This window comes from Nannospalax galili, unplaced genomic scaffold (genome assembly GCF_000622305.1).
Source record: "Nannospalax galili isolate Female #2095 unplaced genomic scaffold, S.galili_v1.0 scaffold1230, whole genome shotgun sequence".
Taxonomy (NCBI): Eukaryota; Metazoa; Chordata; class Mammalia; order Rodentia; family Spalacidae; genus Nannospalax; species Nannospalax galili.
Genome location: NW_008329135.1, coordinates 1219397 through 1246602, shown reverse-complemented (window position 1 = coordinate 1246602; position 27206 = coordinate 1219397). Strand labels below are relative to the sequence as shown.

General features: G+C 39.8%; 1 protein-coding gene across 3 annotated transcripts in view; it reads right to left on the bottom strand.

Annotated features, from left to right (window-relative positions):
• Pik3c2g (phosphatidylinositol-4-phosphate 3-kinase catalytic subunit type 2 gamma) overlaps nucleotides 1-27206 on the bottom strand; it is a 402869-nt gene that overhangs the window by 60127 nt on the left and 315536 nt on the right. For all 3 annotated transcript variants that reach the window (XM_029563391.1, XM_029563392.1, XM_029563394.1), the window contains 3 exons: nucleotides 20347-20536; nucleotides 19775-19896; nucleotides 16288-16396 (listed from right to left, as the gene is read on the bottom strand). In XM_029563391.1, coding sequence (XP_029419251.1) covers nucleotides 16288-16396; nucleotides 19775-19896; nucleotides 20347-20536 — 421 coding nt within the window. The remainder of the gene's footprint in view (nucleotides 1-16287; nucleotides 16397-19774; nucleotides 19897-20346; nucleotides 20537-27206) is intronic.

Here is a 27206-nt window from a genome sequence, read left to right as displayed (position 1 = left end):
CATGTCCCCATCAAGCTCATACAGTTTATTTATTTATTTATTTGTGTGTGTGTGTGTGTGTGTGTGTGTGTGTGTGTGTGTACCTATGTATGGGTACACACAGAGATCAGAAGGTATTGATCCCATGGAGCTGGAGTTACAGGCAGTTGTGACCCTTTCTGCATGGGGGCTGGGCACCAAACTCCAGTCCTCTGAACGCACAGCTAGGACTCTGAATTGCTAAGTTATTTATTTGTGTGTGTGTGTGTGTGTGTGTGTGTGTGTGTGTGTGTACCTATGTATGGGTACACACAGAGATCAGAAGGTATTGATCCCATGGAGCTGGAGTTACAGGCAGTTGTGACCCTTTCTGCATGGGGGCTGGGCACCAAACTCCAGTCCTCTGAAAGCACAGCTAGTACTCTGAATTGCTAAGTCATCTCTTCAGCCCCCACTCCACCCTTTTTGAAACATTTTCTCTTCTTGGATTCCAGATACTATATTTCTCTGGTGTCCAAATGACTGATCATTCTCAGTCCTCTCTGCTGAGTCTCCCTTATTGTCACAAACTTTAAAGTTGGTGTGATGCCTGAGCAGGTCTTTCAACTCTATCTTTTCAATTAATTTCTTAGTGTGCTTAGTCTTGCTTAAACTGCCCTAGTGCATAATTTCAAAAATGAGCTATTTGTGGACAATTCCAATATGTATATTTCTAGCCAAACTTTCTTCCTGAATGTATCCAACTTTCTGCTTGACATCTGTGGGTCTTTCACCAGCAACTCATATCAGACTCTTCCTGCCCCACTCCTGACCTCACTTCTAACCAGTTTCATGTTTCATGTTCATGTTTCAGCCAGTGCAAACTTCTTGGGCCATTAAAGTAGTCTAGTGGTTGGCTATCATCCTGATTGGTCACCTCTTGTACCCCAACAGTTATCAAATATTTAAGACAGTCCTCCTAAGTAGAACATTATATATCTTATGAATGACTAAATAAATGGCTGGGGATTTGTCTTGGACAATTTAAAGTTACTGACCTCTGGGATCAATGGCTAAAGTCAACTCACTGGCTGATAGAAAATGCTCTCTGAAGTTAGGCACAGTTTTTCTTTGCTAGAGCACATTTTAATCTAACTAATGTGAGTTTTTAATGCCTACTATGCTTTTCAATGAAAAATGAGGATAATAAAGAGCAGATATGAAATCCAATGGCTCAATTTTAAATTAAAATCTTCATCAGTTTATATTTTGTTAAACTCAGAGTTCTTATTCATAGTTTGTTTACCAATTACATTAACTCATTTGTAATTTAAAATGATTGATTTTTTTCAGGGAGCTGATCAATTCGGAGGCTAAGTGTTTTTTCTACACCATATCATCAAAGACTTCAGGGAGTTAAAGTACTTGCACAGACCAGAATTAATGTAATATAAAACTGAGATTCATTTTTTTCTTTCCTTAAAACAGCACATTAAGTGTTCCCATTTATTAACTAGCCAGCCAACATCTAGAATTGGCTGCAAGATTTAGTGACTTAAAACAATAAGCTAACTCTCTCTCAAATGCCACAGAGTACTGTAAAAATAAGAATTTAAAAATGAATTTCCATAAGAATTGTAAATCAAAGTTGAGCAGTAATTGTATTTTACTGCCTTTTTCATAAAGTGACATCTCAGGATGCCCAGTCTCTAACATAGTTCAACCCACTGTATTTGTGGTAGAGTTAGATAGAAGACTGACTTGTGAATAATAGTGAGTCCTCTGTAAATTCCAGCTCTAAAATGTCATCAGCATTTTACCAGACTGTGAAAGATGGTCTTGCTTTTACTGATGGTGCACACGTGACATTTATCCTGCTAGCGATGTAATCTCAGCTAGTTCCAACCAAGAAAGAGCAATGTAGTGACAAATGAATAATTAACATCTGGGTTTAGCAGTAGGGGAGCAGGAAACATATGTTCACTATTAAGATAGGACTTATCCATTTGGGTTTATTTTGACATTTGATTTCTGCTTAAAAAATAACATTGCCTAAACCTTAAGTGATATCATTCCTTGTTTGAAGGGACTTCCAGAAAAAGAGCAACTGGAACTTAGAAGAGGGTGAAGTCCCGGTGAACATGGCTTTGAAATGTTGCAGACAACATCTGTTTGTGTATCTCAGCTGAACTCACTCGTGGGTGTGCATTTGCTTAGATTCCCAGGGGCTTGTTGCAACTTTCATCACAGGTCTACATTACTCTTGGAGATTTTTGTTTCATTCACAGCACCATTCCACTAAAACAGAGTCAAATTTAAAGAAGCAAGAAGAGTCCTTGTTGGTACTGTTATGCTTGAATGAAACTATAAACACTGAGAGCCACCCAGAAGCCGCTCCTGGTTTGGAGGAAGTGAGAGGAGCCGAGCCAGGTGGAGATACTGCGAAGGTGTCAAATGTACTCATCTCCTAGGAGAGGTGGAGAATGTCTAATCGTGTTCTCCGTTAGTATGTCTGTTTTATTTATCAACAAACTGTGTGTGTGTGTGTGCGTGTGCGTGTGCGTGTGTGTGTGCATGTGTGTGGTGTGTGCATGTGTGTGTGTGGTGTGCATGTGTGTGGTGTGTGTGCGTGTGTGCGTGAGCGTGTGTGGTGTGTGTGCATGTGTGTGGTGTGTGTGTGGTGTGTGTGTGCATGTGCGTGTGTGTTGTGTGTGTGTGTGTGTGGTGTGCATGTGTGTGGTATGTGTGCGTGTGTGCGTGAGCGTGTGTGGTGTGTGTGCATGTGTGTGGTGCGTGTGCGTGTGTGCGTGAGCGTGTGTGGTGTGTGTGCATGTGTGTGTGCATGTGTGTGGTGTGTGTGTGGTGTGTGTGTGGTGTGTGTGCATGTGCATGTGTGTGTTGTGTGTGTGTGCGTGTGTGTGCATGTACGTGTGTGTGTGTGTATGTGGTGGGGAGACAGACGAAGGGAGAGAGAACATTTCTGTATCTTCAGGCATCCTCCCTTCATCTTGATTTCATATCTTTTTACCACGTCCCCAGAGACCCAGGTGAGCTCATGTAACTTAACAGATTTTGGACTTCAAAGCATCCTCTTTATCTCATTCGCTTGACAAAATGCAACAGGGCTCACAGTCATGGACACATAATGCTATTTGATTTTTGCAAGTTAAGTTCTGATAGCATGTTCAAGCTGAGCCTTCTACTCCCTTCCTCCCTTCCTCACTGCCTTTTTCTTTCCTATATATTATTTATGTTCATGTCTAAATTATCACTATGTTATAGAATTATTGAAAGTATATCTCACGTTATTTAAACCTATCCAATTTTTCCCTGTAACAGATTCAAAGCTCTTAATCTAGAGTGGATGCTCAATATGAATTAAAAAATCCTGGAGAGGGGATATTATTTTCTTTGGTGCTGTAGCCACTGATAAGTTGCCACACTCTAATAAATAACCCCTCACTCGTGCTCTGGAAACAGGAAAGAGAAAATAGGAGAGCCTTACTAGGAAGAAGGGTTAGGGTTAGAGAGGGTAGGGGATGAAGGAAGGTAATAGGGGACTAAAAAGACCAAAATTCATTGTATACATTTATATATAGCCGCACAAGCTAGTTTTAAACAGTTATAATATTTTTACATTATAACTGAAAAGTGAATACCGGTTTTAATATGCAGATGTAATAGGGTTATCTTTAATTTTCCTATGCTGCCACAGGACATACAACTATGAAAAAGAACAGCACTTTTGAAGGATCTTCTGGGATCAAAGATAAAGATTCTCCTAACACAGGAGCATTCTGTACAAATATTAAACATCCCCTCCAAGTCTCTTGTTTTATTACAGAGGAGAAAGAATTTTGAGTCCAAAAATATTCTCTAAGCAGTTCATGCCATTTAAAATAACAAAAAGTGATGGTACATTTCAGACTTTATTGAGTTTAATGCTTATGTATAATAAACTCTTTCATAATTCATTTAATAAAAGAGGGCCATATCAGTAATACAAACTTAAAAATGTCAAAGTAACATGAATCACATTGCAATTACTGATGTAACTTTTAGGCCAATTGTATTTTATTTGATCTTTTAAAAATATTTTTATTTTACTTTATGTATGAGTGTATTGCCTGCATGTATGTAAGTGCACCCACATCCTGCAATGCCCACAGATGTCAGAAGAGGGCATCAGATCCCCTGGAACTGGAGTTAAGTATGGTTTTTAGCTGCCTTGTGGGTGCTGGGATCTGAACCTGGGTCTTCTGTAGGAGCAGCCAGTGCTCATAACCACTGAGTCATCTCTCCAGCCCCAATCTTAAAATTGTTTTTTAATTTTCTCCGTAAAGGTTTAGGGAATTGTGATGGTTAATCTTGACTACGAACTAATGGGACTTAGGAGACATGCCTCTGGGCATGTGTGTGAGGGTATTTTCAGAGAGGTTTAATCTGAGATGGAAAGATCCACTTTGAATGTGGACGACACTATCCCGTGGGCGATTTTAACGGAATTAAAAGGAGAAAGCGAGCCGATCGCCAGCATTCATCTCTCTCTGCTTCTTCACTGAGGATGTGGTATGACCAGCTCCCTCACAATCCTTCTGCCTAACCTCCTGCCACAGCTACAGACCCTTCTCCACAGTGGTGAACTGTACCCTCAAATTGTGAGCCAACATGTGTCTTTTGTGCTGGATAGCTTCAGTTGTTAACTTGACAAACCTGGGTAGAGGGAACCTCAATTGAGAATTTTTCTCCATTGGATTGGCCTGTTACCATGGCTGTGGGGCATTTTCTTGATTCTCCAGTGCTGTGGGAGGGCCCAGTCTCCTGTGGGTAGTGCCACTCCTGGGAAGGTGGTCCTATATTGTATAAAAAAGCAGGTTGAGCTTGGGCCAGGAAAGCAAGCCACTAAGCAGCATTCCTCCGTGGTCTGTGCTCTAGGTTCCTGCCCTGAGTATCTGCTTTGGCTTCCGTTGATGATGGACTGTGCTGTAAGCCAAATAAACCCTTCCCTCCCCAAGTTGGTTTTGTTCAGTGTTTTTTTTTTTTTTTTTTTTTTAATCACAGCAATAGAAAGCTAACTAAGACAAACTTTCTTTCCGTAAGTTATTTTTTTTTTTGTCTTTTTGAGACAGGGTCTCCCTGTAGCCCCAGCTGTCCTGGAACTAAGTAGCTAGTATAGTAAGTATCTACAAACACAGAGATTTTACGCGGACTAATCTATTTGTGATAATTAAAAATTGATCGTGTCATGTATCACAGAGAACTTGGGCATGGAAGACACACTGCTTAGCAATGCTTTTCAGCTATGTGTACGTGTGTGTGTGTGTGTGTGTGTGTGTGTGTGTGGTATATGTAAATGTTTCTGTGGGTGCATGCATGTATGCATGCAGGTTCACATGCACATGTGTATAGAGGCCACTATAATTTTAGACTTTAATTCAATCTAAGTTAAAACACAACATGATACTTAACAGTTATTCAGCCTACCTGGCCTTGAATGCTAATCAGTAAAGATGAGAAACAACACACAACCAAAGGAAGGCATCTGTCCTTGGGGCTTCTATGGTAGTGGTTTAATGTTACCACATTGGTTAATGTATGATGGAAACCTCACGTCTATGCTTGGTGGCTTTGTTTATGCACCCATGCATAAGTGTGATGTGTGACAGTATTCATTAAACATTGCTGTGTTGGACTGCACACTGCAAGTCTTACCTTCCTGAGTGTGCCCAGCTACTCTTAACGATAGCTCTCTGTTCACTTCTGTATTAACTCATCATGGAAGCTTTCACTGCATACATACAGAGAAGTTTCCTATGAATAGTTCACTGCTGGGGGCTGGAGATTTGCTCAGTGGTTAAGAGGCTTCTTCCTCTTCCAGAGGACCTGAGTTTGGTTTCCAGCATCTGCATCAGGAGGCTCACAACTGCCTTTAACTCCAGCTCAATGGGCGTCCAATGCCCTCTCCTGGCCTCCAAGGGCACCTGTACATGTCTCTCTCTCTCTCTCTCTTTCTCTCTCTCTCTCTGAGTCACTGCTGAAATAGATCTCAATACTCATTATCTGCACCACGACCAGAAATTAGAAGCCCCGTTGCTTTTCATTTTCTTCTTGCCTCTGTCTACACAGGCCAAACCCTGTCAACATCAGCATCTACCAAATACCTTTAATTCATGCTGTAAGGCATTGCCTTCTGGCAGCATCCAAAGATCGCAATCCTTCCATCACTCCCTCAGCACTTTCCTGTATGGCGTCTGTATCTGTCGCCCTGGACTGAAGTGTAAGTAAATGCACATGACTTTCTGAGAATGTCAGTCAGTAAGAGATATGAAGACTATATAGCTTTACCATATCACATACAGTTATACCTGAAATAAAAAGCCTATTAGCTTTAGTTCTCAAGAGTGAACCTAAACTCAGAGGGTACCTGTTCCTCCATATGTCTCATGGAACTGTGCCCTGGAACTGTGCTGTTGAATAGGCCTTACCTATTTTCTCTAACACCAATTTTGGGGAAGGCAGACCTGGCTTCACCCTTCTCTCATCAGACAATCTTGCCCTTTTCTCCCGAGGCCTAAACGTCTCATACACACGGTGTCAAGCCTTCTTCTCAGTCATCATTGTTTTTAGTGAAGATGTGCTGCCTTTCAGTGTTAATTCTTAAGAACATCCACATTCATTCACTAACTTTTTGTGGAGCAGTGAATTGAAGTCCTGAGGAATCAGGGTCATGTGCCCAGGTCCTGAGAGCACATGGCTCAGTCAACTTGCAGCAGTTTTTGGTTACAAGGATAATTAAGTCATTAGTCCAGATTCTGTCCATTTTATAAAAATCATTCATACAGAAATGTCAACAACCTACAGTATTCTCAAACGTGTAATTCACTTGGACCCAAATGAAGTGAATTTTGCTGCCTTGTTCTAGAGGGCAGAAGTTTCTGTCATTTATTCCCCATTTCCCACTGACTGAGACAGAAAACAAAATATATTTTAAAAAATTAATAATAACAGGGCCGGGCATGGTGACACACGCCTTTAATCCCAGCACTCGGGAGGCAGAGGCAGGTGGCTCTCTGTGAGTTCAAGGCCAGCCTGGTCTACATAGTGAGTTCCAGGACAGCTGGGGCTACAGGGAGACCCTGTCTCAAAAAAGACCAAAAAACAAAACAAAACAAAACAAAAAACAAGAAAACTGAATGTGGGAATAATTTCTTTTTAAAAAAATTAAAAAAAAGTGTATATGTGTGTGTATGGCAATGGTATGTGCATGTGAGTGCAGTGTCCAGAAACCAGAGGACAGCATTGGATCTCTTGGCGCTGGAGTTACAGGCAGTTGTGAGCCACCTGATGTGAGGGCTGGGAACTGAACTTGAGCTCAGGTCCTTTGCAAGAGCAGCATACTCTTTACTGAATCATCTCTCTAGTCCCTGAATGTTCTCTTCATATTGAAGAAGCAAGTTCAGTATCTTGCTTTCCCGTGGTCTAGGTTTTATATCATCTTACATTGTTTCAGCTGTTTTATAGCTTTGTTTTTTCCTCCTGTGGACTTTATTATTCCTTCTGTTTCTCTATTAGTCTATTCCCACGGAGAACACATACTGTTCATTTATTTCCCTTTCCTTAAAGCAAACACATTGCAAATGTGATCTGCAGGAGCAGAGTGATCTTTCTGGAAGTGCAGGCATGAACTGATACACCATTAATGCTCATCTGTTCTGACCACAGCCAGGCAGTGTCCCTGGGCTCGGCACTAGGCAGCCTGCAGAGGCTCTCTTTCATTTGGCAGCTGGCAGAGTTCCAGAGCCATCCTGCACAGAGGCTCCCATGGGATTATACACTGGAGTGAGAGGAAATTGCTTTTGACACAATGTCTCACGTAACTAGCTATATAACTGCGGATGACGTTGTGCTCATCCTTCTGCCTCCATCCCCTGAATGATGGAAGTACAGGTGTAGGTCACCATGCCTGGGTTACGTGTTGCTGGGGATTGAACTCAGGGCTTCATGCATGCTAGACAGGCACTGTACGAACTGAGCCACATCCCCTGTCCCCCTGTCTGAGGGGGAAAATGAAAACACCAATAAATATTTATTTTAAAGTACTTCCAATTTTTTTCTGAACTTCCAATTTTTTTTCTGAAAGTTTAAAAAAATGTCATATCTCTGGACAAATGAAATTTCTTACCATATGTTAAATATGGATCCGTATATTTACAGAGAAGAGTGCTGAACACCACTCATCAAAGCAACTTCTTTTGCAACAGATGGAGGCTACCGCAGAGTTCCACAACTGGTCACACACAGAGACTATATGTTTGAGGGATGCCCAGCCCTAAGCGACATATCTGCAGTGGAACCTCTACACTTAAGGCTCATGGAACATAGCAGAACAGGGGGTAGAGAGAATACCAGCACATCTCTCAACTTTCACTGGCAAAACTTCCTTATATAACACAGTGTGATGCACACAGAAGGCCACAACTGGCTAAGTTTTAGAGAAAAAGAGACTGCAGAGTGTGTGTCCCTGGATAGGACTCTCGTATTAAAACCTCATCCACCCATGGCTCAGGAACCATTGCAGAAGAGGGGATGGAAAGATTGTAAGAGCCAGGGTTGGTCCATGAACATTGGGAAACAGGGGCTTTCGGGCCACTGGAAACTTGCCCATGTGAACTTGTGGCAATGGTGGCATCGAGCACAGGGCCCATGCCAACTCAATCAGACAAGGCCCAGGGTGGACCATGGGAAATGGGTGGCAGGCCGGCCCTCGCCTGGAAACTGTTGGATACTGATTACTGCTGGGTGAGGGAGAGTAGACCTTCCTTAAGATCTCTAGATAAACTGACTAGATTCCAGTGGATGAACTTGTACCAAAGGACATCTAGGTAAAAGTGCTTGACTAAATGGGACTTGACATGTATGGTAGAATACATGAGGTACGGGTTGAGGGGCTTGGGGGTTTAGATGGGGGAGAGGGTCTAAGGTCTAAATTTGATTAAGAATTGTTGTATGCAATTATAAGAGGTCAATAAAAATATTTTTTAAATGCAATGAAAATAAAAAATAAAGAAATTGAAACAAAAAATATTATAACCTATTTATATGGTAGTTTACTTATAAAACATTTAGACAAATTGCCTATTTTGGAAGCATTGGTTCATTAAAAGGAAACCTGGTAAGGTATAAGGAAATAAATTTAAAGGTCACTGCTAAACAGATGCAACCTGTCAATCCTTCAGGTTCTAAAGACAGAATAAAAACCAGAAATCCTTAGGCTAATGACTGTCCTGTCATTCATCCACTCACTGAAAGTCTTTAGCAAAAATTGATGAGTTAGTATTAACTAGACACAGGGTGTCATGGTTTGATTCTTCATTGCTGTGACAAAACACTCTGACCAGTACCAACTTGGGGAGGAAAGGGTCTATTTGTCTTACATCTCCCAGGTCTCACGCAGTTCATCAGGGAGCCCAAGGTAGGAACTCAGGGCAGGAACCTGGAGGCAGGAGCTGGAGCACAGGCCATGGAGGAACGCTGCTTACAGGCTTGCTCCCCTGGCCCCTGCTCAGCCTGCTTTCTTATGCAACACAGGCCCACCTGCCCAGGGGTGGCACCACCTACAGTGGGCTGGGCCCTCCCACATCACTCATCAAGAAGATGCCCTTCAGACATGGCCACAGGCCAGTCCAATAGAGGCAATTCCCCGATTGAGGCTCCCTCAACCCAGGTGTGTCAAGTTGACACTAAAGCTATCCAGCACACAGGGTAAGAACTGAAAAGAATATAACCACTAGGTCTTTAAGTTTTTTAACAAAAGAAAACAGTGTGAGCGTTATGCTTAGGTAACTTTTTGTGGTTCCTATTCTTTAACTATTTGCCTTTTTAACATCGACTTGAATGCCACACCCTCAGGGATGCTGCTTCTAACTTGCTTGGACTTGAGTTGAGTAGACCTCCTTAGGTGCTCAGGCACTTATCTGTTGATATAGAACAGCATCTCTAGCCGAGTCTACCCAGCACAGCATTCTTGGGCCCATCTGAGAATTGGTCACAAACTGGGATACTTGAAGACCTGCTACATTAGAGATCAAAAGACTGATAGTGTCCATGTTGGGAAGAAAGGGAAAGATGTTTATCATCTGTGACAATCATTAGTCACCATTACCAGGCATCATATTCTTCGAATACAGATCACCAACATCATCCTGACAGTTTCTGAGTTAGCACATTGAGAACGGGATTGAAAATCTATATGTGAGCATGTTTCAAGATGAATTTCCCAGCATACCACAGGAACTCTGTCTTGAGGGTCACTTGTCTTTGGAAGTGGTGAAAGGGATTTAAAAGATTTACTGCCTGTTCATAACTATATGCAATCAATATAGCCACCATTGACCACCCAGGTTTCCTAAAGCAGTCTTTACGACATGTGTAGCCCAAATTGTGGACTTTTCCTCTGTAGATGGATTTATCGTATCCACAATATTACTCACCTAGGAGGCATGATAATGATCCATCTTATTGAATCAGTGTGTGTTTTTCTAATTGGAGATAATTTTGAGGAGATGAATTAATATATGGCATTTTAAATTTCAGTGACGTTTCCTTGACCTGGACTATTGTGTAGCACATGATTAGAGAAACTCAACATCTTGAGTACAGAAATCACCTCATTTAAAGTTTTCCCCAAGATCCAAGTGAAAATTTGCTGAATGAGCAGTTGAGAAAAAATAGTTTTATGGCCTTTTAATAAGTTCTTGCCAGTGAAATTAAAAAGTTCCTTTACAGCAAAGGAAATAATCAGCACTGTGAACAGCTAGCCTACAGAAAGGACACTTTTGGCAGATATATATATGACACGGGGTTAATATCTAGAACATAAAGTGCTCTGAACTTTAAACTCCACCCCCAATTTTCCAATCAGTAAATGGGCAAATACGTTGGACAGATGGTTCTCAAAAGAAGAAATATAGTCAATTAATAGATGAAAAATGTTCAATATCCTTAGCCACCATGGAAGTACAAATTAAAACTGCTTTGATCTTCCATCTCATCCCAGCTGGAGTGGGGACCATCAAGAATACCAAAGACTACAAATGCTGTGAGGACGTGGAGAAAGAAACTCTTCTACATCGCTGGTTAGAATAAAATCCAGTATAGCTACCATGGAAATCAGTGAGGGTGTCCCCCCCAAAACTAAAATCTGAACCCATTACATGACCCAGCTATACAATTTTTAGGTATGTCCCTGAAAAATTCTAAGTCAGCACATCACAACGATGCCGGCACACCCGTTTCCTGCAGGACTATTCATAAAAGCAAGATGTGGAGCTGGCTTAGGTGTCTACCAATAAGTGAATGAATAAAAATGTGTTATACACACGTAGTGGAGTTTTATTCATTAGTGAAGATGAATGAAATGATGTTATTTGCAGGAAAATGGATGGGACTGGAGACCATCATATTAAACAAAATAAGGTAAATTTGGACTGAGAATTATGGCATACTCTATCCTATACAGAATCCATATGTTAAAATATTTTATTTTTTCACATGTATAATTATTCTGCCTGCATGTTTGCAGGTGTACCACATGTGTGCAAACCTGTGGAGGCCAGAAGAAAGTTTCAGATCCCCTGGAACTGGAGTAATGGGTGACTGTTAGCCACCATGTGGGTGTTGGGAATTGAACCCAGGTCATTTGGAAGAGCAGCCAGTGCTCTTAACCACTGAGCTGTCTCTCCAGCCCCCAGAATCCATATATAGGAAGGGAACTTTCTAGAAAAGGGGTTATGTGACAGAATCTAGGGGCCTAAAGGGAGTGGAGGAATGAACACATTAGGGTAATGGAAGGGGAAGAATGATCAATATCACGTTTTTATCTGATGCAGAACTTAGATTTGCATACACACACAGGTTAAAAGGGACAAGTTAGGGGAGATGCTAAAGGAGGGCAACTGGGGAGGTGATCACAAGCAGAGTACAATGCAATAAATGTATGAAAACGTCCTAACTAATGTGCACTAAGTAAAAGTAATAAAACAATAAACTCTCACATTGGGATTGTCCTCTGAGCACAGTCATCATCATCGTCATCAGAGCAGCTGTGATTACTTTAAAGAGACCTTCCAAGTTAGGCATGGTGACATGTGGGAATGACTTCTGAGAATGTCTTCTCTTACCAATGGGATTTGTAACCTAAGTTAATCTTATGCTTTGAGATCATTTAACACTGTCTCAGATTGTTTATAATGTAAACAAGCTTACAGGTCTTGGGTTCCTCTTGTAAGCTGAACATATAGGTTTAACTCCTTATGACCTTTCTTTGTCCTTGATCTAGAAATAATGTGTGTGTGTGTGTGTGTGTGTGTGCGTGTGTGTTGTGAAAATATCAAAGTGTTGTAAGCAACAGAAAATATCATTGTAAGCATGAATAATCTCATCTGTGTTACAAATAACAGGTAGAATTAGATTGATTACATGTATTTGGGGTTGTGTATACTGGTCTAGGTGAGTAGGACTCAGTAAGGGGAAATACTTCTCTGATAAGACAAGTTCTGCTTTTCCTTCCCCATTTCATGCTGGATGTACAGTTTCAATAAAGAGAAAACAGGGCTTTTGTTTGGAAGCACTGGGAGAAATCTGAAGGAACAAGTTCTCAGAAGAGTTTAGGCATCACTCTTAATTTTAATGGGGGCTAAGAGTCAGGCTGTTTTTGTTCAGGCATTACTGTAACACAGCATTTCACTGCCACGGTGACATTCTCTCACAGAAGGATGGGGTGGGCAGGGTCATTAGCTCCTAACCCTACTCAGCCACTCTTTCCTGTTCTTCCTTGCCATTTGTATGTGATTCCGACCCAGCTTTGCATGGTCTCAGGAGGTGCTACAGTATATAAAGTGTAGGATGTTAACTGAAGAGGGGACTCCGTCTGTGGGGTAGTTCTCACCCACGCTGGAGAGAGACTTTTCAGTGGTGTGCCTTCTTTGGGGTCACCCAAGTTCCTGTAAATAAGCTATTACCTCTGCTCTGTAAGTAAGGCTACAGAGCATGAACTCACTGGTTGCAAAGTTGGTGGACTCGTTACTTTGGTCTGTTGTTGGAACCCTGTCTAGGGTGAGCAGATGTTTGTTCACGTCTCTGCAGGAAAAGTTCACACAACAGGGTGAATTGTCTTGCTGCCGCAATGCTTGTGATCCACTCTGGTATGTCAGCATTTGTGACAGGTCATCCCTGTACTTCTCAAGTCAAGTTACAACACGGGTGCTCCTGGAATTCAGCCAGGACCGTAGAGGTGAAGAATGGCCCATCACTGTCCTAATCAGAGCTGTGCAGTTGGGGGCAGTGGGATGGGAAGGAGGAAGAAGGGGCTTCTTGGGATTCTAATCAGCAGGCCCATTCTGGAGGGAGTCACTACTCTGGCTTCTGTCATTTACTCACAAACCAATCAGCAGTGGGTGCTATATTCATCAGCATATTGAATATCAGGACAGATTTTCTTCTTATAAAAAAGTGTTGTCTTGTTGGTCAGGCATGGTGGCACATGCACTTGGGAAGCAGAGGCAGGGGGGTTATGGATTTAAGGATAAACTAGTTACATAATGAGATCCTGTCTAAAAAATTGTTGGTTTGTTAACTCTTGGCTAGTATAATTATTATTTGAAGTGGGCTCATTGGAGACATTCACCTTTGTCTAGGTATGTGGTTTAGCTAAAAATATTCTGATGCTCTCCATTCCTGCCTCAAAAGGTGGAACACCCAAGAGACCCTGTACTCTTTACCCCTAAGGATGGTGACCTAGATAAATAGCTAAATACTGTGTCTAAGAGGACTCTGTTAGCTTGGTGTCTGCTTCTGGACATTCTCACAGGAATGTTCCATGTTATACTGTTAAACTACCTAACAGGAAAGAACACGAGAGATTCTTTAAGTATCAGGAACTATATTAGCTTCCTGTATGTATAGTTTGTGTGTGTGTGTATGTGAGTTCATATGTGTATGTGTGTTTACTGTATGTGTGTGTGAACATTTATGCGTGTATCTTACAAGCCCTGGCTTGATCTGTATATAAGAAGGACGAAATCTGAGTCCAACATTTCTATGGAATTTTCCTTTCTACCCTCAGAACTAGTGGTGGATAGTACTAAGTAGCTCAGCAAGAAAAAAAAAAAAAAACAGTCTTTAAAAGCTTTTTGGGCAGTAAATGAACTGCAGTGCAGTATCTGTGGGAGAGGACAGGGCAAACGGGCAGACTTTTCTGAAACTGTGTAACTGGAGGATGACCGCAGTTCTAGGCTCTCAGTTTTGATGGTAGTGGGTGACATCACTTAGTCTAAATATTCCCCAGAGAATAAGCAAAAGAGTTAGATACTGATTTTAAAATACGGCTTCAAAGGAACAGAGAGCCAACAAAATAGAGAATAATCATCCTGCTAGCGCAAATACAAGATGGCCTAAAGCCTGAACCTGATAAAGAGAAACAGCACCACATCTGAAAACATGCTAAAAGCATGTAAAGCCAAATGCAAAAGAAAACCTTGAAATCAGACGAAAAAGAGGTTTGTATATTAGTATATAAGATACAGAAGAGTTAAATAGGCTGTTCTAAGAGTGTCACCTCATTGGGGCATGGACAAAGTACGAATTCATTATTTAACTTAAAACTTCAGGAATGTACGCTTTAATCTGTGCAGTAACCCCCAGAGCAAAACAGCATGTGATTCTGAGGCTATTTAGGACAGAAGTGAATTATCAACAATGGATTTTAAGAGTGGAAGAAAGGAGAAAGAAATCAAATATATCCAGTATATCAAAAGGAAAATACTTGTGAGAAACCAGAGCTGGGTCTATGTAGACAGTTAAGCATCCCAAGTAAAAGGCCATGGTTGTGTTCTAGATATAAAATAAAGTGTGTGTTACTTTTAAGTCATGATTAAAGAGAAAAATACAAAATGATGCAAATAAAATAATGTGCGTGTATTGAGTCACAAAAACAAAAGCCGAAAGGAAGCTTTTTGGGTTGTATGTTTATTACATAGGATTTTAAAGATACAGGCATTGCCATAGTTGAGACACATATGACTGTTAGCCAAACTATGAATGTACCTGGAAAAATGTGATTCTGTCTCTGTATCTGTCTCTCTGTCTCTCTGTCTCTGTCTCTGTCTCTCTCTCTCTTTCCTCTCTGTATTGAGATTCAAAACATTTACATCTTGAGTCTAGAGAGATTGCTCAGCAGTTAAGAGCACTGGCTACTCTTGCAGAGGACCCAGTTTCCATTCCCAGCACCCACATGGCTGCTAACTACTGTCCATAACTTCAGTTTCAGGGGATCTGATATCCTCTTCTAACCTCTGTGTGCATCGCATGACACAGTAGTGTACTTGCATACATGCAGGCAATAAATACACTCATATACATAAACATGATAAATAAAATATCGAAAATAAATGCATCTTAAGAAATTGTATCTCTATACTCTTCTGTATATCCCTATGAGCTGCAGGATAACGTCTGTTCCCCCCTCCCAAGATGCTCTAATTCATATAGTGGTACTGTAAACAACAGGGGAGCCTTTTCAGATAACATTAAATGGAGGATGTTGAGATGATAAAGCAGTCTTATATAGTACATATTTTCCCAATGTAATCACAAGAGCTCTTATAGAGGCAGGAAGGCAGAGTTAGAGTCAGATAAGGAGGTCTGATAGCAGAAGCTGGGTTCAGAATATTCTACTGTATTGCAGGAAGGCAGCCTGTAGAAGATAGAATATTCCAGAAAGAACAGGCCTGTCAACACCTTGATTTTAGTTACACAAGTCCCACTTTCAGATTTCTGAGCTCCAGAACTTAAAGAAAATAGATGCCTGTTGTTTCAAGTCACCTTGTTTGCAGTACTTAGTCACAGACTCTACAGGAGCCTGATGGGATTCATTGCTGGTTTCCTTCACCCCTGACCTTCTGTACCGCATCCGTTCTATTCAAGACACTATTCCAAAGAAACTTAAATCCCACCCAATTTAAAGGTCCAATTCAGATACTATCTGCTCTTTCAACCTATACTATCCTTTTAAAAATTATATTTGGAAGAAATTCATGCTCCTCTGACACTCTAGAACATCCAAGCCTGAGATGCATTCAGTTTGCATTGCATCATCCAGGGTATTTGAAGCTGGAGCTTTGGACCTTATTTCAGGGACTATACACATGCCAGGTATTCATGTTCACTGAGTAAGTAAACTACAGGATGTTGATATACTTCAAAATGCCTCTAGTAACAATACAGGAAATAATTGATGTTCATGTAAAAATGTAAAAATAAGTTGTAACATACCTCTGCGACTTCATAAGATCCAGTTAGCAACTGTTCCATGTAACGATTTAGATCTCTGAATCGCTTATGATCCGAGTTCGTAAAAGGTAAGTGCCACCAGTGAGGGAATCTGTTTTAAAAGAAAAATGTGTTAGCACTGTCATTTTGAAAATTGGCCTCTTCAGGATTGGCCATAGAGTTAACAGCTGCACCAAATGAAGGGCTGATAAAAGCATTAGAGGATGCCAAGATGCACATGACTAATCCTGATCATTTCATTGACAACCATCAACATTAATACTAATTTAATTTAGCATCAAATTAATTCTATATGTTCCCTATTACTGTATTTATGGCAGACCATGAATTTTGTTTTTCTAATACATGAAGGGGCTTATAAATACTCCCTGAAATTAATGATCTAAATTTCTTCAAAGAATTCTGATTGTGTTGTTTCTTCTGGGCTCATGACAGACATTATTGCACTAAATGAAGTAAACATTGTACAAGTAGCATCTGTTCCCATCTGGTCTTAGTTTTCCAAATCCAAGCAACACTGTCTCCAAGACTCTGAGCGGTAGGCTTCCCTCTAATCTACCCGAAGACCATCTTGGTAGGTTGTACTTAAAAGGGCAGTAGTGGGGTCAGAAGAACAAATGGTCTCATTTGGTATGGGTTTTTATGATTAAATATATCTTTCTAGAAGCTTACTGGTGTCCTATCCATACTTCTGCCTTTTAGTAGAGTCTATGGCCTGGCTACTACATTTCTTGGGCAAACAAAGGAGAAGGGTTGCAAAGCTTTTCATACAGAAATGGATGATAACGCAGGACCACCCTACTCAATGCTTCTTGTTGAAATGGTCAGGGAGTAAAGTATGATATAGATATATCTATATACTTAAATTATTGCCTAGTAAATAGTAATGTTTAATTTTTTAAAAAAGTATATCAAACTAAGGATTAAAGTAGTAAGATTTTTTCATTTCAGCTTAGTTATGAAAATTAGTACCAATATATATTAGGTAGAAAACCATGTGTAATATATATTATTATACACACATATGTAGAAATATATATGGTAATATTTTTGGAAATGATTTTGATAGCCAAATAGCTTAGGCTAGTTTTAAATACGATTTCATATGTGTGCGTGTGATGTTTCCATATTAGTAGAACAAAGCGATTCAACTCCTTTGTTAATGTTTTTATAGATAAAGAAAAATCCTGTGCATAAATATGTCAATAAGAATTGAGGATTTGGCAATAGTGATGTCATCCAATCATTTGACGTCCTGTGTACCAAATGTCACATGGCAATCAGTCATTCGGAATTATTTTTATGACGTCTTACCCAACGCTGCCATCTTGTTCTTTCATCACATTTAGTCCTCAGGATAAAACAAACCAAAAAAAAAAAAATCCCCCAACAAAAAACCAAAAGCAAGAAACAAAATGACAAATGAAATCAAAACAAAAAAACTCCCCCAAAGTAAAACAAAATGTAAAAAATCCTGACTTGAAAATGGGCTGTTCTGGTTATCAGAGTAATTCCCTTTCTCAGTACGAACTGCAGTGTTTTGCCGTGTATTTTGGCCTGGTTCTGGGTAGTGTTTACATCCTGGGTCAGTGTACAAAAACAAGATTCTGGGGTTGGGAGACCAGTGCTGAGGGAAGGGGAAAGGAGTCTGTCCTGCCTCCTCCAGCAGGTGATTTTAATGAAGGCCACCGAGTTTAAGGAAAACTTCAAGGCCTGTGTACTCCTGAAAGGCACCAGAAATACAAATAGCCTGGTTTGGAGACCTCTGTTGCAGGCTATGACTAATAAGAATTTTATTCTTCCAGACTTTCTGATCATTTTTCCGGATCAGATTTACAAATGTCTCCCCCGGCATCCCCTCGGTAAATTTAGGAGTCAAAGGAAGGCTTCTTTCAATTCATAACGCACAGCCCCATTGGGAGCGCCAGCCCACCAGCGCAGCAGCGAGGGTACACAAGGCTAAAATGTCTCTCCCTCCGTGGGTTCTTTGAATGTTTTGAATATCAATTTTGGTTCATTGCCAGGCACTGGTCCTGTGCAGAGCAGAATCCTAACTACAGCTGGAAACTGAGAAGAGGTGGGTGGAGACATGTGTTTGTGCTTCTGAAATTCTTCCTGTCTTCCCGAGAGGTAAACAGTGGCACCAGAGAAGACAGGCCTTTAATAAGGGTTAATTTATACCGCTAAGTGACTCATTAGCGTGGCATGATCCAGCCTGCTTCTGATGGTGAACTCGCATTTGCCTCCAAAGTTTGAAGGTGTTTTGCCCGCATTTATTTTTTTCTCATTCTATTTTATATTATTTTTATAGTTCTAAATCCTGATGTGTAGAAGTTTCTAGAACAGCTATACCTCCATTTCCTTGAACTGCTTTCTCTCTAATTTCTTGACTTTTGAGTACTGACAGCAGTCATGTTTCAAAATGTCCATGAGGTCGGCAAATATAATTGTCCATGAATGTGAGTTTTCAATATAGCGTATTTCTTCGTTAACTAAAAATTTATATTTTGGAAGGTAACTAAACCGAAGACAAAGTAAAAATCTATTATGTACAAAGTATGTTGGGTTATGAGTGGACATTTACATTGGTAAAGGACCATTTACTTAACAGTAAAACCCTGGTGTAGATGAACAAAAACATAGTTTAATTTATCTAATTGCCAATATCATAATATCTGGAAAAATCACCCTTTTAAAGTTAAAATACAATTCTGTTATACATTGAAATCCATGATCTATATTTGGATCATTTTAAATAAATTTTAGAACATTAGATGAGCAATAGTTATTTTCATGTTATGTATAGTTGGCTTATCTTTAATCTTTTCCATTTTAACATGAATGGTCACAATTTTTACAATTGCTTGAAAATGTACATGAAATAAATTGAATTTAGATCATGCAAGGTTAGTAATTAGTTGTTAGAAAGCTAAGGATTGGTAACAAATATGAATTCTAAATAAACCAATTGATGTTACTTCACTTACTTTTTCGGGGGAGGGAACAGAAACCCTGTGTGTGTGTGTGTGTGTGTGTGTGTGTGTGTGTGTGTTGTGTGGTCAATATATAAAAGCTTTTTATCTCAGTTATTGTTAAGAGAGTAGGCACGTCTGACTTTGTCCTGCACTTTCAATTCAGTTCTATTTTTATAGAAAACAACTGAGAAGATTGCATTTTAAAACAGAGCAATAAAAACAATTTTTCCCAATAACTGATGAAAAATGAAAAACGTTCTGATATTCTTTTCTCCTGTCTGAAAAATCAATGGCTGGAAGGGAAAGGAAATTGCCAACTTCCTTCTGCCTTCTTTGCCCTGAGAGCAGCACGAGATGTGCCAGGAAAAGTTCCTCTGGCCGCAGGTCCATGTTGCTTCCACACAGAGCATCCCATGACCATCTTTTGATTGTTCTTGGTCCTGTGGCTCAAGGACAAATTCTGAAGGCAAAACAAGGTGAAAAGACAGTCTTACTCTGGTAGAGTCAGCGACGCAAACTGCTTCTGAAGTTGGTTGTGCAGTTTAGAAAACTGCTCGAAGGACCTTTCTGTCAGGGTTGTCCTGTTGTTGCTGTGTATCACCTGGATCAAGTACATCTGGGGAGAGAGGCAAACGTCAAAAGACAGAAACACACCTTGCCATAGAGTCTAAAATCTGGTTTTAGTTAAATTAAGCAAAGAAAGCCATTTTCTATTAAAAACAAAATCACAAAAGCTAAGAGATGCAATTTGTAAAGTCAACGTTACTTATAAACACAATATATCAAGATATCGTAATTTTATGTACTGGCAATGAACTGCCTAATTTCTGTCATACTTTCTTGTAGGCATTTTAATTAGCTCTTGATTTATATTCTACCACAGGGCAGGAACTGCTCCTTGTGATGGCTTTCCACTAATAGCTCTGGTTGTTACAATTTTTTTTCTTAAAACATCTTCTTAATGGCACTTCCCCTCCAACTTTAACTGATTTTTCATTTGCATAGTAAAAAAATAAGCAGGCTTTAAGGAAGGATGTGCTGCATAGTCTGAGGAGAACAGACTTACGTTGCTTCGTGCCTTGCCGAACCCTAAAATTGTAGCACTCTGAATGGTCCTAGTTTTATGTAGGAGGCAGGATTCCTGGGGAAGAGTCTGAGGGGCAGATTTGGCAGGGCTTAAGGTTGACATTTGTGCAAGTGTGTGGATCAGGTTATTCAATTTAACAGGGAAACACTCCAGACTTTCTTTTATTTTCCTAGAGAAATGAAATAAAAGACTGTAAGTAATACCCCTTATATCAACTGGCTTTATTTATAACTGGGTCTCTTATGATCACACACTAAATGTACATGTGTAGGAGGTTAGACAAGAATTATAAATGTTTATTTGGAATCCAGCTATTAAATATTATTTTCATCAACTTCAAGTTTCTACCTAGAAGTTAGGAAATAGACAGGCTGCTCCTATGGAGAAATAGAAAACTACAATTAAACTTTTATATCATCATATTTTTATTTTATGTGTATGAATGCTCCGTTTGCATGTATACAAGTCACCATATGTGTACAGTGTCTACAGAGGCCAGAAAAAGGCATTGGATCCCTTGGAACTGGAGCTACACATGGTTGCTGGCCACCATGTGGATGCTGGGACTCGAACCTGAGCCCGCTACGAGAGCAGTCAGTGCTCTTAATCACCAAGTCACTTCTCCAGTCCCTATTTTGACATTTTAAAAAAGTTTGTTTGGGACTGGTAAGATGCCTCGGGGGGTAATGAAGCTTGTTGGAAATCCAGATGACCTGAGTTTGAAATCCAGGACCGCATAGTGGAAAGAAAGAACAGATTGCTGAAAGTTGCCCTCTGACCTCTACATGTATGCTGTACACACACACACACACACACACACACACACACACACACATGCACACGCACACGCACACGCACACACACACGCATGCATGCACGCACGCGCACACACACTAAATAAATAAATGTAATAAACTAAGTTTGTTTTATGTTGTTATATTTTTTATTTTAGAGATTGTTTCCTAAAATATATTATTTACTATTTCATTTATTATATTCTATAATTTCATCTTATTTTTGTGTACAAGTAAGTGTATTGGCTGTATGTATGTAAGTGCACCCAGGCCATGCAATGCCATGGAGGTCGGAAGAGGTTATCAGATTTCTCTGGAACTCTGGAACTGGTGTTATCAATGGTCGTTAGCCACCATGTGGGTGCTAGGAATGGAAGCCAGGTCCTTTGCAAGAGCAGCCAGTGCTCTTAACTGCTGAGCCATTTCTCCAGCTCCTAGACGTTATATTTTGAATATAAATTGATTCTAGTCCATAAATATTTAAAATATTTATGCAAGTCCAGAAATTAAACCTATAAAATGATGCATGTTCAAAGATGCCTAGCAGCTATTGACATATTCCAAGTAGGTGTGTCCAACTAGCAACCCATATTTAGCCATGGACAGCTTGGCCCAACACAAAATCGTGCACTTACTTAAAACAGGATGAGATTTTTTGGTTTGTAATTCCATTGCATAGTTCTTGAGTATGAGCTTTGTAGATGACAACATTCTTAGTAGCATTAAAAGGTTGGACAGGCCTGCACCCATTCTCCAACCATCCACCATATTTTTTAAAACCATTGCTCAATTTTCATTGCTTGGCTTAATTTTAATCTTATTTTTTACATATTTATTGCTCGGAAGTCAGTTTGCCTAGACACAACATCCTTACCTCACAGATTTGTTTCTTTTTAAAAATGTTATAAATAAAGATACTGTTTTATTTTATTATGGAGTAAAGGAGTGCTACTCAAAACTAATGATGTAGTGAACTTTCTGTAATAGACGAATAAATCCTTTTGCTTACTTAAAGGACGTTTATTCAGTATCAAGTAATTTTTCTAAACTATTTATCAGGTTGGCTATTCTGGGTAATTTTTCTGGATGTGCAAAGTGTTCTTTTAATATGTGATTCCATTTTATTTTTCAGAAACGATGTCTTCATTCTAGTTATTAGAACACTAAGGATACAGTTTGCTTTGGGTCAGTTGTAGCATGCTGTCTTGCTTTTGTTTGAAGGCCGGCAGCATCATCTCTGCTGGATCGTGCATCTCTGTCCATTTCTTCCTTAAACAGGTCGCCTCTGCTCTCACCCTCTCCCTCTTGAAGTGCTACCCATGTACTGTGTTCTGTGCTGTGGGCTCTGTCCCTTCTACGTTATTTTCCTAATATTATGTCTTTTAATTCCCATCCTGTCTTGGATCCATCCACCTCATTTCTGTGTTTTCTGAATCATGGTCTGTTTTGCCCCTTCCCATCTCTGTCCTTCTCTTAACTTCAGTTCATGTGAAATGTAAGAATACAATTTATCCTTTTGATGGACTCGTCTGTCTGGAAAACTTTCATCATAGGGCCATTATTTTACTTTTTTCGTGCATGTCACTGAACTATGGTCTATTTTTCTTGCTCATTTGAATGTGGAATTCATATTCTTGACTTTCAAGGAGAAGTAGAGATCTTCTAGAGCAAGGAACTTTATTTTATTAGAAACAGTTCCATATGTCCTGTTCTGAGACCCACCTCCTCCCACCCTTCTGGTTGTCCCCCCCCCCCCACCGCATTGCTCTCTTGTCTTTCCTTATCTCAGTTTGGATTGTAGATGCATCAGTTTCTCCACAGGGTGAGACCTTTCTGGAAAACTGCTCCCTTCCATTACCTCTGAGAATTCAGTAACTGGTTTTCCCTTTTCAGATTTGCTCCAGGACCTTCACCTTCCCTGCCTGTTGGAGTATGTGAACATCCACCCAGGTTCAGTTAAACTTCTCTAACTAGTCTGCTCAGCAACCAATGAATACCTGTTGTGTGTGTGTGTGTGTGTGTGTGTGTGTGTGTTCTCAGGACAGACTAATGGCCTGTTGTTTTGGATGGTTTCCTGGGGCATCACTGAGGTTAGAATGGTTTGCCTCTATCTGCTAGCGTTCTAGGATTATGTTTGCCTTTGCTTTGCTGTGGATATTCAAGCTTTGGGATTTACTATCCTAGTTGATGTATTTGTCTATGGGTTGCTGGGCCATTAAAGATACTTAACTTTTATAATACATAATTCAAGCAACACAGAAAGAATAAAATGAGCAAGTCTCTCTTTTCTTCTCCTACTGGAAGAGTGCCCCACCCCAGAAACAATTACTGGAGCATTTTGTTGTGGATCCTTTTGAGCTTTCTTTGTATGGTTATGCAATCCATCGACATATGAACATACAAACAAATAAAACAGACACAATGCACATGCAGACACCCCTCCCACATACACAGAGAAACATACAGACACAGAGACACACATATACAATGACACAAACACACAGACACATATGGACATAGACACATGCACACACACAAAAATGCACACACATGCACACACGCATACATGCACATGCACACAGATTATATTTACTCCTAATACATAACAGGTATCATTCTAGTTAGGCAATTGCAGTGAGCAAAAATAGGCAGACTTTGTTGGCCTTACTGAATTTATATGATGTGAAGTTCAGAAAATAATTAACTAGTAAAATAAAATATAGGGTCTGAGAAAGCATCATGTGCGGTATACAGGGGTCAGTAATTGAGTCCCGATTTTAAATAGGTTGGTCAGTGACAATCTCACAGGAAAGATGCCTTGAATGATTTGACAAGGACCTTGATTTGCTGTGGAAATTTCTGAACAGCAGTCGCTACAGCCCAGCAGTTGCAGGAGATGAACGGCATGATGGGAGCATTAGCAGACAGCAGAGAGCAGGGTGCATGTCACACAAAGGCAAGAGAGAAGGAATCAGAGAGATAAAAGGGTGTGGTTAGGGAAGGACTTTGATGATGTGTGAAATGGAAGCTAATCACATCATCACCCATGAGATAATTCAATTATTTACAACATAAATTTTTGTAAGAAAATCTTGACAGTAATGGACACACAATAAATGGCTCCTAAATATTTGTGGAACACACTAAGTTCACAAAACTAACACTAATACTACTTGATAATAATAATGATAATGGTACCTTTTAGACAGGTTCACAATCTGTAGCCCAGGCTAGTCTGGAGCTCACTGAGCAGCCCAAGCTGGTCTGGAACTTACGGACATCCTCCTGCCTCAGTATCCTGAGTGCTAGGATTATAGATGTGAGATACAACACCCAGCTAAACGTTCTTTTTAATGGCTATACAGTATGTGAAAGTATAGCTGACCAATGATGAATTTAGCATGTTTTTAAATTTGCAGAGGCGTTCTTTCCTTACTGCTTAGCTTTACACAATACCAAGGGTCTGCGCAGCACACGGGCCTGGTTTCAGCCTCCCTATTTGCAGCATTTGTCTACTGATCTCTTTATGATATTGTACTCCCTTAAATAGCTGGAACTTTACAATCTGTCTCAAAATTCAGAAGAACAAAGCCTTTCACCTTGCTCTTCTTCAGATAGCTCTGTACTAGGTCTGCAAACAGATTTTAGAATCGGTTTAACATGTTCACCCCGACACAAAATGAATGTACACGTTTGGCATATTTTTCTTCCTTACGTTGTATGTCACATCTCTCCATATGATTTTAGAGTTCTTCCTGTGCAGATTTTACATAACTTTTTGTTGTTTATTTGAGACAGGCTCTCCCTGTAGCCCCAACTGACCCCGAACTCTTATGTAGATCAGGCTGGACTCTAGCTCACAAAGATCTACCTGCCTTGCCTCCCAAATGCTGGTATTAAAGGCGTGCACCATCATGCCCAGCTTTTTACAAATCTTTTGTTCGAGTTATTCCCAAACCAAGCATGCTTTGTATGGTGTATTGTAAATTATATATTTTCTTAAACTTTAATTAATATTTAATAGTATATGAAAGAGTTTTTACCTCATTAGTTCTAATAACAGGCTGGTGTATTGTTTTGTAATTTGTATGAATACAGCCATGTCATCACAGATAATGCTTTTTGCTACTCTGCATGGCTGAGACCTTCAGGTCAATGTTAAGTGGAAATTATGATAGCAAACCTTTTGTTTTGTGCCTGATTATAAAGGAAAGGCTTTTAATGTTTTATCATCAAACATAATGCTCACTGTTTTTTTTTGCTACATGTTAATGACATTTTTTCTATTTTAGAAAGTTTTCCCAAATGAATGATTCTAGATTTTATTAACTGTTTTCTGTTTCTATTGAAGAAAATACTTCCTATTTGATTGCCTGAGTTTGAATATTTATCCTGTAAGTATTTCTCTGAACTTGTATCTGAAATTATCTTCATGTTAATTCTCTGGGACTGTTTTAATCGTTAACCAATTCGTTTGGAAAAATAACAACATAACAGAGCTCAAACATGGAGCCCCACCGTCAGTCTGAAGGTCTCCTTCCCTGACAGTGGGAATGCATATAGTTTTTCAGTTACAGGAGTATGGTATTCATCTGTTTCCTTTTCTTATGGACTTACTAGTGTTTCTAAGAGGGATGAATGTTGGATGTAACGAAGCACAAGTTTTCAAGGTTGGCATCTATGAACAATGTCACATACCTCCTTTACCAGCAGTCTGCCAGGTCTTTGATGTTAACAGCATACTTCAATCATGTTCAATAATTTCTTCCCAGTTTTAGAAAATTTCAAACTCATCAATTTCTTTCTAGTCTCTAACTTTTTGGGACAAATTCAAAATCTTTCTATTATTACACATAAATTGAGTCTACAATTTGTTAAAAACATTAAAATATGATTCTGATTCTCATTACTTCCATGCTGTTCGTTATTTCTGATGATGTTCTTTGAACTTACAAATCTATGAGTCTAGACCTCAGCACAAGGCATTGCTTTCTCCCTCATCAGCGCTTAAAAGACAGGAAAACAATAGTAACAGTATGAGCACAGTACTAGTCATTATGTATGGACATTGACCATTCCTTCGTTTGTTCATTGACCCAGTACATGCTGAGTGAGCACATTTGATGTGTTGAAGTGGGAAGCTCTTGAGAGCTTCTCCAGAGATTTGTACCTCACAAAGAGCCATCTACCAGCTCAGCAGCAGGTCCCGGGGAGCTCCCTGTCTCTGCCTCCTTAGTACTGATAATTTCTTTTAAAATATATTTCATTTATTATTTTTGTGTGTATGGGTGTATTGCCGGCATGGATGTAAGTGCACCTGTGCTGTGCAATGCCCGCGCAGGTCAGAAGACGGCATCAGATCCCCTGAACTGGGAATACAGATGGCTGTTAGCTGCCCTGTGGGTGCTGGGAATCAAACTTGGATTCTCTGCAAGAGCAGCCAGTGCTCTTAACCACTGAGTCATCACTCCAACCCCAGTGCTGGGATTTCAAATGCACACCACCACACTCAGGTTTACATGAGTGTTGGGACTCGAAACTCAAGTCCTCATGCTTGTATTAGGGGCACTTTACTAAATGAACCATCTCCCTAGTACAACTATTATAATATGTTTTGAATTCACATTTATATTTATGTGGAAAGCTTTTTTCACTGCTTTTGAGCCAGAACAGAATGATTGAGGAGTGGTACCTTTAATGCTGTGGACCAGGGTGTGGGGGTCAAGCTCCTCAGTCAATACCAGGGAATCTCTGCAAGAGCGTATTTGTGTTTAGAGCTTAAATTATATCATTGGTAACTTGATGGAATATGTTTTCACTGTCTGGTTTCTTTAATAATCTCAGGGAAATATTTCTCCTGTTCTATGTTCTATGAAGACCTTATGAGTCCTTTATTTTATTTTACCCCTGACACTGTAATTTTGCCAAACTCAAAATTTATCCCTTATTTAAATCTCAAACTTCATTTCATTACAGAGATTCTTTTTTTTTTTTTTTTTTTTTGTTTTTTTTTAGACAGGGGCTCCCTTTAGCCCCCGCTGTTTT